This window comes from Canis lupus, chromosome 10 (genome assembly GCF_048164855.1).
Source record: "Canis lupus baileyi chromosome 10, mCanLup2.hap1, whole genome shotgun sequence".
In the NCBI taxonomy this organism is placed as follows: domain Eukaryota; kingdom Metazoa; phylum Chordata; class Mammalia; order Carnivora; family Canidae; genus Canis; species Canis lupus.
Window position 1 is genome coordinate 69514707 of NC_132847.1, and position 12912 is coordinate 69527618.

Genomic DNA, 12912 nt, shown 5'->3' on the forward strand with positions numbered 1-12912 from the left:
TGGTTTAATTTTGATTATAGCCAAATAGTTGCATATTTTGAGTGCCTGTTAAGCTTCTCAATTATCGGTTCTACCCTCTGTTGGACATTTGGCACTTCACTATTGTTTAAGTATTAACGGGTTCTATTTCCTCCATCATTGGCTGTGAAAAATAATTTTTCATTGGTACCTTTGTAACTAACAACAAACATTAGTGTATTAGCGTGCAATTTGGATATAGTGTGTTAACAAAAGTTTTTAGTTTTTCAAGTTTAAGTTTTACTATTAGTTCCATTAAACTTTTTTTGGGGGGAGGGGTTGTTCCAAGAGATTTAGAGGTAGCAATCAGATGAACACGTTTCATGTAAGCCTTTGGCAAAACAGTTCCCTTGGAGAATATACATTACTTCATTGTAAGGAGGCAGTCAGCTGAGGAGCATAAATTAGATGTAGCGTTTCGTACTAGTGAGATAAATAGCAGAGCCACCACTTAAAAGGACACTTACTGCCTAGAGACTGCCAGGTATGTTCAGACACCTCGCTTAATCCTCCCAATCTTCTGAGTTAAGTGTTACTCCATTTTTACCAACAAAAATCAAAGCTCAGAGAACTAACTTGCTCAGGGCTACCCTGTCAGTGGTAGAGCCTTGTCTTCTGCCTGTGAGCTTAGGAAGAGATTGCACAGGGCTTTACTGAGTGTGTTGGCAGCACTGGCTGGACAAAACGAGCAGTCTGTCCCAGCATGGCCTATTTGCCCTACAAAGCCTGAGCTGATTTTTAGCCCTCTATCTGGGATACCTTCCTTGTGATGAGTCTTCGTTAACTTCATGCCACAGTCACAGGATGTCACTGCCTCTGTCTCCTGAACTAAAAGGCACCGTAGGGTTACTCAGCAGGAACTATTTGCACCTTGGATCCATGTTCTGTTGTGTGGAACTGTCTTTAAGTATTGCAGCGTGTCTTAGCATCCCTAACATAGGGAGTAGTGGAAGCCAGAAATAGAACCCACCCCTTTCATTGGAATATCAAAGATGCTTCCAGTCACTTCTGTATGCCCCAAGGTTAGAATAGCTGAGTGTGAAATTATAAGATGACTGTTTAATATATCCTTCTCTGCCCCCCAAAACTCAAACCTCAATATTTTCCTTGTTTGGTGGGTGTATTAGCCACTCAAAGAGCTACTCCCAATTAGAATTTTACTAAACACCATTTCCTGGCTGCTGAGCTGGAACAAGACAGCTAAACCTGTGGAACCTCAGTTTCATCTGTGGATAGGGATGAAGCTTCCTTACTCTGAGCCGTAAGCGCTAGTGCAGAGGCAGGTGGTCCCTCCCAGGCTTCACCCAGCTCCTCTCCCTTTCCTCGTGGCTCAGAGCACACGGGGAGATCATTGCCTGATTCACTTGCCACAATGTTAAGGAGGCAAGGACGTGTAAAGAAATGAAGTCAGCGGGGAGAGATTGAGTCCCAGCATTAGTGTAATTACCTTTGATGGCGCAACTGGAGAGAGAGGTGTTGGTCCCCTGGTGGGACACGTAGGTGGCTTCCCACTTTTGTAATGGAGAATTTTCTTCATGTTGGTGCTTAACACCATGTAGTCTTACTATGAAATACAGGTCTTGGCTATTTTGGAATATCCTGTACATCAAGATCCCTTAAGAATTTATAGAAGCCAGTTCCATTAAGCAGAAAATTTTATTTAGAGCAAATAAAACTGACTCAGTTTCTGATCTCTGAAAGTTACTTCCACAAATCAACATCTCATAATGGTGATAATGTTTTAACCACTTCGAGACTGTTCCAGAGCCCTGGGCCCACCGGGCAATATTAAAACGGGAAGCGAGGCGGGGCAGCCCGGGTGGCTCAGTGGTTTAGCGCCGCCTTCAGCCCAGGGTGTGATCCTGGAGACCCGGGATCGAGTCCCACATCGGGCTTCCTGCTGGAGCCTGCTTCTCCCTCTGCCTGTGTTTCTGCCTCTCTCTCTCTCTCTCTCTGTGTCTCATGAATAAATTAAAAAAAAAAAAAAACTGGAAGCAGAAAGGGTTTTAGACCCTGCAGAGAGCGACTTGTAGTCAGCCGAAGCATCTGGTTTGCCTTGGTTCTGTCACAGAAAAATGAAGACCAGGGTCTCCTGTCTGCATGGCCTGGGATGGAAGCTAAGGCTTCTAGTTTCCCTCTTGAGGCCAAATTTTATTGTCTGGAGGAGGGAAGTCAACTCTACCCAACATCCAGGCTTAATCGGGGCCTCTGCACCTGCCAGGAGGAATAAACACCTTTTCTCCAAATCCTAGATTTTTTTCGATCCACTGACCCTGGTTTCTTTTCACCTTTAAACTTTTATCCTCTTAACACTCCACAAACCACATACTGACAAGAGGTTGTCTTGTACAAGAAGCAGCTGAGTGAACATGCCGTCCTTGCTGGTAAAGACTCTGTCACCCATGGGTAATCCCACCCTTACCTTCCTCTAGTTCTGACAACGTCAGCCAAATAAGTGATAGTCAAATGAGTAAGTGCAGGAATTCGTGAATGCGCACCCATTTTTTTTCCCTAGGACTGGTGACCAGACTTCCAAAGAGAAAACTGAAAGACAAGGCATACACATTTGCTCACAGAATTGAGGCTCATTTTCCAAGATTTTAGCAACACGTAACAAAAAAAGCAACTCAAATGTGAACTGAGTTCAAAGCAACTGTGTTGAGAAATGCAACTTTCCCTCTGGGCTCGTCAGGCCCCTGGATACATGGTCCAGCCCTTTGGCACAAATTGCTCCATAGCCCTATGATCACAGATCTGCTTCTCTGCCCTTTTTTGGCCCCGTGGCTCACACCAAGTTCTCTTCAGGTCTTTTCCCAGCCTTTTAACTTTCAGAGGTTCTCCTAGTAGGGATCTCTGTTCCCAGAGCAACCACGTGGACTAACTGTAGAAATGAACAATACTACAAAGGAAGACCACCCCCAGTGAGGCCCTGCAGTCCCCATCTCCAGCTGCAGTCAAGAGAGGCTTGGTTCCAGGGCTTCTGGGTGGCTCAGTGGGTTAAAAGTGTATGACTCAATAGCTTGGATCTTGATCTCAGGGTCATGAGTTCAGGTCTCGCATTGGGCTCCGCACTGGGCATGGAGCCTCTTTAAAAAGAATTTTAAAAAATTATTTAAAAAAAAAAAAAAAGCTTGGTTCTTTGTCCAGAAACAATGCTCACCCCACACCCCAAAGGAATTGCTTGGTCCAAAAGATGGAGAAGATGAGCAACAGAGTAACACTGAGGATAACAGCCATCAGGTAAGCAAAGATCCGGAACTGAGGGTTGCGGAAACACTCCCTCGGAGAGTAGTGGCTGGGGATGGGAACGGGCAGAGACCTGGTGGCAGGGCCCATGTCCTGGGGGGGCCCAGTTTGGCTCCCGGGCTCAGGGCCTAGGTCCAGCGTATAGACCCGGGGCTGGCGCAGGAAGTAGCGGCTCTTGGGCTGGTCCTTGAGACAGAGCTGGTGGCCTTCCAGGATGACGTGGTGGGGCTCCAGGCGAAGCAGGGTGAGCACGGCAGTGTCCGTGGGCAAGTCCGTGACGGGCTGCCCAGAGGCCAGCACGGTGGGCTGGCGACAGAGTGGGCACAGCAGCCGGCGCCGGGCTGGAGTCACCAGGCTGAGGTGGGCCAGGCATTCCACGCAGAAGGAGTGACAACAGTCCAGCACCTTGGGGGTGTGAAATGTGTTGTTGAAGGGGTTCCAGCAGACAGGGCACTCGGGCTCCTGGCCCTGCCGCTCCGCCATCCTCAGGTCAGACACGGGCGGCCTGGCAGAAAGGGAAAAGGAGCAAAGGGACACCCGTGGAGCTCCATCCCGGTGCCTGGTCCTAGGCTACGGGATCTGCGCGTTGTTAAAAGATACGGTCACCCACATTTCACAGATGAAAAACCTCGTTTCAAACCATGGAGCAACCTGGCCCCCATCACCCAGTTCCCACGCTGCAGAGTTGAGTGGTGCTCCTGCAGCGACGCCCCAGCAGGGCAAAGGCCCGAGGCACCCCCCATTAATGAGCTGCCACTGACCGAGGCTGCCCCCCGCTTGGGAAGTGGAAACAATGCTCCTTGCGCTCCGTGGCACTGCCCTGGACTCCTCGGACTCCAGGGAGAGGGAGGGAGCCGGTCTGTGGTCTGTGTTGTGGGGCAGAGATGGCCTCTGTGACCTCCCTGGTCTGCCCCTCGTCTGGGGACAAATGCCAGGCCGTCTTTCCCTCCTCCCATGGGGCTACAGGGCCAACCCTCCAGAGCCCACCTGCCCGGTCTTTGGGGGGCAAAGAGTGGTCCTGGCAAGGCTTTTCCCCTCGACCTGGGAGCTTGGCGAGGCTCCCTTGCCCGGGTCCCCAGATCAGCCCTTCAGGAGCGTCCCAATACGTGGCCTCCCCTCTGGCTGCTCCTCCCTCCTTTTGTCCCCGGAGACCGCAGGGCACCCACCTGGGCTTCCTGGGGACGGGGGTGGTCAGGCTGCCCGACAGACCCGAGGCTCCGTCTCTCCCTCTCCAGAGTCCACAGAGCTTTGGGAGCCCGCCTCCTCTCCACCAGCCACCAACCCCGGGGCCTGTCTCCATGGCAGCACACACGCAGCACCTGCAGCTGCCAGGTGGCCCGGGGTTGCAGCCTCCTGAGCGCACCTGCCTGCAGCAAAGGCCACAGAGCTTGCCTGGGCTCGGGCTGGGGAGTGGGGACCAGAGTTCCCCCAGGGCGTGGCGAACAACCAACCCTGGAAGCCAAACATCTGCGAGATTGTGGGCGGTCTCTTCAAGCCCTGGGATCTATGGCCTGGGAAGGTAGGGGCGGCAGGTGCCTTCGAGACTGCGGAGACAGTAAGCGAACCTCTGGGCTTCTCTCCTGGGCCCTCATTTCTTTTCTCAAATGGCTAAAGCCTCCTCTTCACACAAAGAGGCTGCCTACCCTGCACTTCACCCACCGCACAGCCTAAAACCTCTGCACCCCAGACTCAGCAAATTTGTTTATTTTTAAGCAACATCTACACCCACCGTGGGGCTTGAACTCAGGACCCCGAGATCGAGAATCGCATGGTCCTCCAACTGAGCCAGCCAGGCCTCCCCTTTCCCTGATCATCTGCCCAAAGAGCTGCAACCACACAAGTCTTGCTGCCATCTCCGTTCTTAGAACACAATCGGCCTGGCTAGCAGTGACCCTCCGAGGTCTGAGAGTCCAAAGGGGGCCATCTCACCACCCTTGGGGCCTTAAAAGGGGGAGTCAGGCAGGAGGAGAGCTCCAGGCCCACTTCCCCATTTCAACCAGAAATATCTAGCTTTTCTCCTATCGATCACCTAACTTGAAGAGTTGAGCTGCTGAGGGGAAAAAAAAAAAAGCTTAAAAACCACTTCTCCATCCTAACCACTCACTTTGCAGATGGGAGGCAAGAAGTGACTCAGCCAAGGTGCCCCAGCCAGGCAGTGGTATTGCCTGCTCAGGTGTGTCATGAACTACATGGGAAGTGTCTGCATCCCCTCGGGAGAGTCCCCACCATGAGTCTCTCTCTCTCTGTCTCTCTCTCTCTCTCTCTCTCTCTCAGGAATCCCAGGGCTTGGGGGAACCAAGGCTTACTCGTGCCCCTCATATGGCACCGACTGAGTTGAAACCAGATGCAAAACCTGCTTATGCTCTCATGGCCACGGCTTCCTGGTTTTCTCCTAGACTCCTGTCACTGCTCACGTAGGGAAGAGGAAAGGAAGGTAGGCAAAAGGAGGAGGGAACTCCTCTGGCCTGAGCTGGGAGTCTGCTGAGGATCCTTACCTACGAAGGCCTTCTTCTGTGGACCATGCATCCATCCCACAATTAGTAAGTTGTCGAGTACCCACTGCGTGTCAGGAGCTGTGCGAGGCACCAGGTAAATAATGGTGACCCAGAGAGGCATGGCTTTGACCTCATGACATTTAGAGTACAATGAGGGGAAAAGACCTCTAATGAGCAGTGGGCGATAAATATATAATCTAATGCAGGGATCCCTGGGTGGCGCAGCGGTTTGGCGCCTGCCTTTGGCCCAGGGCGCGATCCTGGAGACCCGGGATCGAATCCCACGTCGGGCTCCCGGTGCATGGAGCCTGCTTCTCCCTCTGCCTGTGTCTCTGCCTCATTCTCTCTCTCTCTCTGTGACTATCACAAAAAAAAAAAAAAAAAAAAAATCTAATGCACATGCTATAAAGGGCAGAGAGGGACATGGACTTAGGGAACGGGCTCCATAGGAAACCAGCAGGCAAGGTTGCGGCAGACAGGTGGTCTGAAAGCTGAGTCTGTAGGACGACAAGGAACCAGCCACGCAGCGTGGAGGAAGGACATTCCCGGCCAAGGGAACAGCATGTACCAAAGCCCCAAGGTGAAAAAAAGGCTCTGCCAGATGCAGGAAGTGAAAGAAGCCTGAGGTGTAGTGGGAGGAGCAGGAGCAGGAAAGTGGCTCAGGGAAGAGCCAGCCTGGGAGAGGCCAGCCCTGGGAGCCGGGATCACAGCTGGATTTAATTCAAGGGGTGAGTATGGGGTGGGGGACAGGGCCTCATCCTCTTTCCATTGTGTTTTTAATTTTTTTAAACAATTTTTTTGTTTATTTCAGAGAGAGAGAGTGCAAGCACCACAGGGGGAGGGGCAAAGGGAGAAGCAGAGTCCACGCTGAGCCTGGAGCCCGACATGGGACTCGGTCCCAGGACCCTGGGATCATGACCTGAGCCAAAGACAGATGCTCAACCGATTGAGCCACCCAGGTGCCCTCTTCTTTCCATTTTTTTTTTCTTTCCATTTTAAAAACACCATTCTAGGGGTACCTGGGTAGCTCAGCGGTTGAGCATCTGCCTTTGGCTCAGGGCATGATCCAAGGGTCCTGGGATCTTGTCCCACATCGGGCTCCCCATGGAGAGCGTGCTTCTCCCTCTGCCTGTGTCTCTGCCTCTCTCTCTCTGTCTCTCATGAATAAATAAATAAATTCTTTAAAAACAAAAAAAAACACCTTTCCAGGGGTGCCTGGCTGGATCAGTCGGTAGAGTGCATGGCTCTTGATCTCTGGGTTGTGGGTTTGGGCCCCCTGTTGGGTGTAGAGATTACTTAAAAATAAAATATTTAATAATAATAAAATCAAAACACCATTCCAGCTTCAGAGCAGAGAACAGACTAAAAAGAACAGAGTGGAAACAAAAGACCATTAGGGACTTGATCATTCAGGCTGGGCTGGTGGTGCTTGACTTAGACCAGGCTATGGCAGAGCAGATCAAAGGGATGGAATAAAAACCATCTCTGGAGATTAAGTCAAACGCACTTCCCAAAAAGCCATGTTGAGGCTCATGCCCCCAGATGTGCTGCTTCTATTGGGGCAGGATCCCAGTTAAGTTGCTTAACCTGTGCCTCAGGGTCTTCTGAAAAGGAAAAGTAGTCTGTCTGAGGGTAAAGCTCGTGGAGCCTGGCACCCGGCAAAGATCATATATGAAGTGGTTGCCGGTATCCCTGCAAATGGATTTGAGAGAGAGGAAGGATCAAGGTTGGCTTTGAAGTCATGAAAGAGGTTTCTGCGTTCAGTTCTGAGGAGCTCCGAATTCCAGAGAGTGTCTGAAGCAGACCTTTTAGTACTTCACTAAAAGCCTTGAAAGGTAATAGCCTTGATCCAGCAGTTTCCCCACTGGAAATCTGTCCCATGGTAATAACCAAGGACCTGTGCAAAGGCTTGATTGTAGGGACGCTCGTAGAAGCACGTCTCTAATGGACAAGTCTGGAAAAGTACATACTCATTCAAGAGTGAGACATGAACTAAAGATATTCTGCTCCAGATACATAAAGAGACATTCTGCAGCCTTTAAAATGATGTGATAAGGGGTGTCCGGGTGGCACGGTTAGCTGAGCACCCAACTCTTGGTTTTGGCTCAGGTCATGATCTCAGGGTTGTGAGATCGAGCCCCACGTAGGGCTCCATGCTCAGTGTGGAATCTGCTGGAGAGTCTCTCTCCTTCTCCCATCGGCCCTCCCTTTCCCTCTCTCCCCAGTAAATAAATCTTTTTAATAAATGATGTGATAAAATATCTATTAATGTGGAAATATGTTTGTGATATGTCATTAAGCAAAAAGAACCAGTAATAAAACCGTAGCATAATATTATTCAATTATCCAGTATATGTGTGCAATGGAAACATGCCTGGAAAAACAAACATCAAAATGTCCACAGTGGTTATCTCTGGGCATAGAGAACAGGTGGGCTTTGGTTGGTTGGTTTAAATTCTCTTATCTGAAAATTCTAACTTTACAATATTACAGTAAACTCGTATTACTACCCTTAAACATCTCCCTTTCCCCAAAAGCAGACCTACATTTTCTTTTTTTTTTTTTATTTTTTTTTATTTTTTTTTTTATTTATGATAGTCACAGAGAGAGAGAGAGAGAGAGGCAGAGACACAGGCAGAGGGAGAAGCAGGCTCCATGCACCGGGAGCCCGACGTGGGATTCGATCCTGGGTCTCCAGGATCGCGCCCTGGGCCAAAGGCAGGCGCTAAACCGCTGCGCCACCCAGGGATCCCGCAGACCTACATTTTCTGAAGTTCCATGGCCAAGGCTGGAAAAGGCCATTCAAGAGGAGGAATAATCACTGTTTTGCCTCAGCACCTGGGCCCTTACCTGCCAGGGTCCCCTCGGACGTCCACTGCTGTTTCAGGAGCAGCAAGTCAGAGTCCAGCGTCCGCCGGAGGGACTCTGGCCATGTATCCTCCCACACCAGTCACCCCCGAAGCCATCTCAGCAACAGTACGTCCTAGACACCACCCCAAAGGGATCACTTGGGTCTGTGAGCAAGTCACCCAAATATTGTTTGTAGCATCCCCTCAAAGTTTTTACCCTCAAGAGGAGAGAGATGAGGAACTAGCATTTTTTTAAAAGATTTATTTATTAGAGAAAGAAAGAGAGAGAGCAGGGAGGAGGGGCAGAGGGAGAGGAAGAGAGAGTCCCAAGCAGACTCCCCGCTGAGCATGGAGTCCATCGCAGGGCTCGATCACATGACCCTAAGATCGTGACCTGAGCTGAAACCACGAGTCCGTGGCTCAACTGACTGAGCCTCCCAGGTGCCCCAAGAGCTAGCATTTTTACAGGACCTCACAGTTTACAAAAAAGGGCCCTGGTCCTGGGTAGGATCTAAGTGAGGCAACTCACATCTACATTTTATGATTGCCTTTTACAATTATTTTTCCATCTGCATAAGGCCATTTGGTTTGGAAGGGGTTTTTCCCCAATTATTTATGTATTTAATTTATGTTGTTGTTATTTTTTAAGTAATCTGCACGCCCAGTGTGGGGCTTGAACGCACAACCCCGAGATCAAGAGTCACATGCTTTACCAACTGAGCCAGTCAGGTGCCCCAAAGCCATTTGATTCTTTGAAACCACCCTGTAAAGGAAGCAGGATAGGGAGTGGGAAGTGGGCTTTGGAACCAGACTTTTATCTGCTCTGTGGTCTTAGAGAAATGGTTTATGCTCTCTGAGCTTCATTTTTCTTTGAAAAATAGGCAAATAGGGATCCCTGGGTGGCTCAGCGGTTTAGCGCCTGCCTTTGGCCCAGGGCACGATCCTGGAGTCCTGGGATCGAGTCCCGCATCGGGCTCCCGGCATGGAGCCTGCTTCTCCCTCCTCCTGTGTCTCTGCCTCTCTCTCTCTGTCTATCATGAATAAATAAATAAATAAATCTTAAAAAAAAAAAAAAAAGAAAAATAGGCAAATAATCCCACCTTAAAGGCTTGCTGTGAGGAAGTGTTAATATCTGTAAGGAGCCCAGCAAAGCACAGCAGGTGCTTGGTACACAACATGATAGATGCACACCCATTTTATAGATGGGGACACCACGGTTCAGAATGTGAAGTGGCTTTGCTTAGGGCTTCACAGCTAGAGAACGACTGGGCTGGAAAGCTGCTCCCAGGAGCCCTGCCTCCCAGGCCAGTATTCATGTTGGCCGACAGCAGTGCCTCTCAGGACTCCAGTGAGTCCCACCCGTCCCTCCATGACCCCCTGTGGCTCCTCACCTGCTTCTCAGAGTCTCCTCGTCCAGTCCCCAAGGTGGCCCTGCAGCATGTGCTCTGCGCTCTCACTTCTTTTGGGCCTGGTTTCCAGGCAGCTGTGGGCGGGTCTCATTTGCATGGGTGTTGTGGCAGCTCCTGGCCAGCTCTGTTTCCCTATTCCTTCTGATGACTTTGGACTGTCTATGCTCATGGGGGACAGCCCGGGAACTTTGGTTTTTCTCTTCCTCCTGTGAGTCACTCTTGCTTTTTCTCTAAGGGGGTCAAAGTCCCTCATCCTTGCAGACCTCGGTTCTGTATTGGGTTGGTTTCTTGCCATGTCTGACTGCACCGCCTAGGCTCACAGCCAGCCTTACTCTGATGGAAGGCAGGGCATCTCTGAAGCCACTTCCTGCCCTCAGCCCAGACAGCCCCTCCCTACCGTGAGCCCCCACCACCAAAATATAGAGAGCTCTTGCAAAATATTCCGAAAAAGGCAAATCATCCAACAGAAAAACAATCAGGGGAGAGTTCTTTAAGCACAAGCATGAAGAGCCTGGGTCAGTCAAGTGGGTCATTGGGGTCAGAGTCAAGTCCTTGCTCAGAATCCAGACTCTACTCCCTAGTAATGGAGATGAGCAAATTGACTTCTCTAAGCTTTGGTTCCCTCCCTTGAAAACTGGCATCATGATTTTATCTTGATCTACAGATTAAATGAAATAGCACTTGTAGGGATCACGGCACAGTGCCTGGTACATGGTAGCACGCAGCCAATGTTAATAAAACTGTTATCATCATATGATCAGGCAAGTTACCAAATATTCACGTAATTGCTCAACCTCGTTTACAATGAGAGAAACTTGAATTTAAATAAGACCCTGATTTTTAAAGACATTTATTTTAGGGGCGCCTGGGTGGCTCAGTCAGTTGGGTATCCAACTCTTGATTTTTTTTTAAAGGTTTTATTTATTTATTCATGAGAGACACAGAAAGAGAGAGAGGCAGAGACACAGGCAGAGGGAGAAGCAGGCTCCCTACAGAGCCCGATGCGGGACTCGATCCCCATGTCCCAGCTCAGGGCATGATCCCATGATCATGCCCTGAGCTGAAGGCAGACCCTCAACCACTGAGTCCCCTCCAACTCTTGATTTTGGCTCAGGTGGTGATCTCAGGGTTGTAGGATGGAGCCTGCATCAGCAGGAGTGCATTGGAGGGCACGCTGTGTGGAGCCTGCTTATAGGATTCTCTCTACCTCTGCCCCTCTCCCACTGGCACACGTGTCTTCTCTAAATAAATAAAGACACTTATTTTAATATCTGTCAGTCTGATGGGGGCGGGGGAGGACTCAGCACTATTGTTAAAAGTAATGGTGGCAGTTTTCTGTGTGCTTCTGATCTGTAAGAGTGAGTGCTCCCAGCAATCCCAGGAAGCACCGTGCCTACCACAATATGAAATCCTGAAAGTCAGGGTCTTTTCCCTGCTCTCCCGCGGATAAGGAATCCGAAGCTCAAAGCAAGTAAGGGATTTATTTGCCCAGGTTCTCATGAGAACCACTTAATAGCTGCGAGTGCAAGTCTGGCTCTGAAATTGGGCCACTGCCTGGACCCTCTCCCCAAAATGTGTCCACGCAGCCCATTTCCGGTTCCCTCTCACATTCTCTGTACTCAGGACCCTCTTCTTTTATTCCTTCACTGACCTTTTAAATGGGGTTTGGAGAATAAACAAGTTAAATAAATGGATTTGGAGGTATGATCAATTGCCCTAGTCCCGTCATTTTCTGGTTTTAAAATTATTTTATTTTTTTAAAAGATTTTACTTTTGGGACACCTGGGTGGCTCAGCGGTTGAGCATCTGCCTTGGGCTCAGGGTGTGACCCCGGGGTCCAGGGATCAAGTCCCACGTCAGGCTCCCTGCGTGGAGCCTGCTTCTCCCTCTGCCTGTGTCTCTGCCTCTCTCTCTCTGTCTCTCATGAGTAAATAAAATCTGAAAGAAAGAAAGAAAGAAAGAAAGAAAGAAAGAAAGAAAGAAAGAAAGAAGCATAGATAATACATTCAGTGAATGGTTTGATTTTGCAATGAAAATGTTCTCCCAGCCACCTCATTTCCCTGAAAATTAAGGTATTGTACTGTCAGCTTCTTATGTATTTTTTCAAAAAGGTTATATGGCTACACAAACAGAACTCCTATGGCAAAATGTGTGTTTCTTTTCCTCCTCTTTACACAAATGTACACGTGGTATACAGTGTTGTGCACCTTGCTTTTTTCACTGAACAGGGTACCTGAGAAACCATTCTGTGCTAGTACACAGAGTTTTTTCAGTTTTGGAATGGTTGTATCCTATTTCATTGAATGAGCCGTATAGTACTTAACCACTCCCCTATTGATCTTATCCTTTCATTTTCAATATAGAAATATTAGTCGGGGGGCAGCCCGGGTGGCTCAGCGGTTTAGCGCCACCTTCGGTCCAGGGCCTGATCCTGGAGACCCGGGATCGAGTCCCACGTTGGGCTCCCTGCATGGAGCCTGCTTCTCCCTCTGCTTCTCTCTCTCTCTCTCTGTCTCTCATGAATAAACACATAAAATCTTAAAAAAAAAAAATATTAGTCGGAAGAATAAATGTCAAAATGATTGCAGGATTTAGATCATTCTAGAATTGTGTGAAAACGATGCTGTGGACTTGCGTCCCTGAGGGAGATCTCTTGAAGCAACTCTCCTCTTTCTGAGCTAGAGACAGAGGGACAGCCGGAGAGTCCCTGTCAGCTCTGGGATTCTCTGCTTTTCAGTGTCGCTGCTGGTTAACTAAGGTTAGTGGACCTTCAAGACAGTGATTCAGCACAAAGGATCTGGTTTGTATTTGAGAGTTTGGAAGCTACGCTTTCTAGTTTGGCAGCACTCATGCACACCATGTAGAAGTTCATACACCTTGACCTAATAATATAGT

General features: G+C 49.2%; 1 protein-coding gene across 7 annotated transcripts; it reads right to left on the bottom strand.

Moving 5' to 3' along the window:
- Positions 1-1655: 1655 nt before the first annotated feature.
- On the bottom strand, positions 1656-10924 carry RNF183 (ring finger protein 183). 7 transcript variants are annotated; one of them, XM_072842395.1, is made up of 4 exons: positions 10000-10923; positions 5760-5837; positions 4431-4631; positions 1656-3769 (listed from the first exon to the last, which is right to left on the bottom strand). In XM_072842395.1, exons 2-4 carry the CDS (start codon positions 5792-5794, stop codon positions 3175-3177), a joined length of 831 nt encoding a protein of 276 aa, XP_072698496.1. In that variant the 5' UTR covers positions 5795-5837; positions 10000-10923; the 3' UTR covers positions 1656-3174. The 7 variants fall into 7 exon arrangements, with proteins under 7 accessions (XP_072698496.1, XP_072698498.1, XP_072698501.1 ...); XM_072842397.1 differs by lacking the exon at positions 4431-4631 and having other exon boundaries at positions 10000-10924; XM_072842400.1 differs by lacking the exons at positions 4431-4631; positions 5760-5837 and adding an exon at positions 8610-8742 and having other exon boundaries at positions 10000-10924.
- Positions 10925-12912: the final 1988 nt, after the last annotated feature.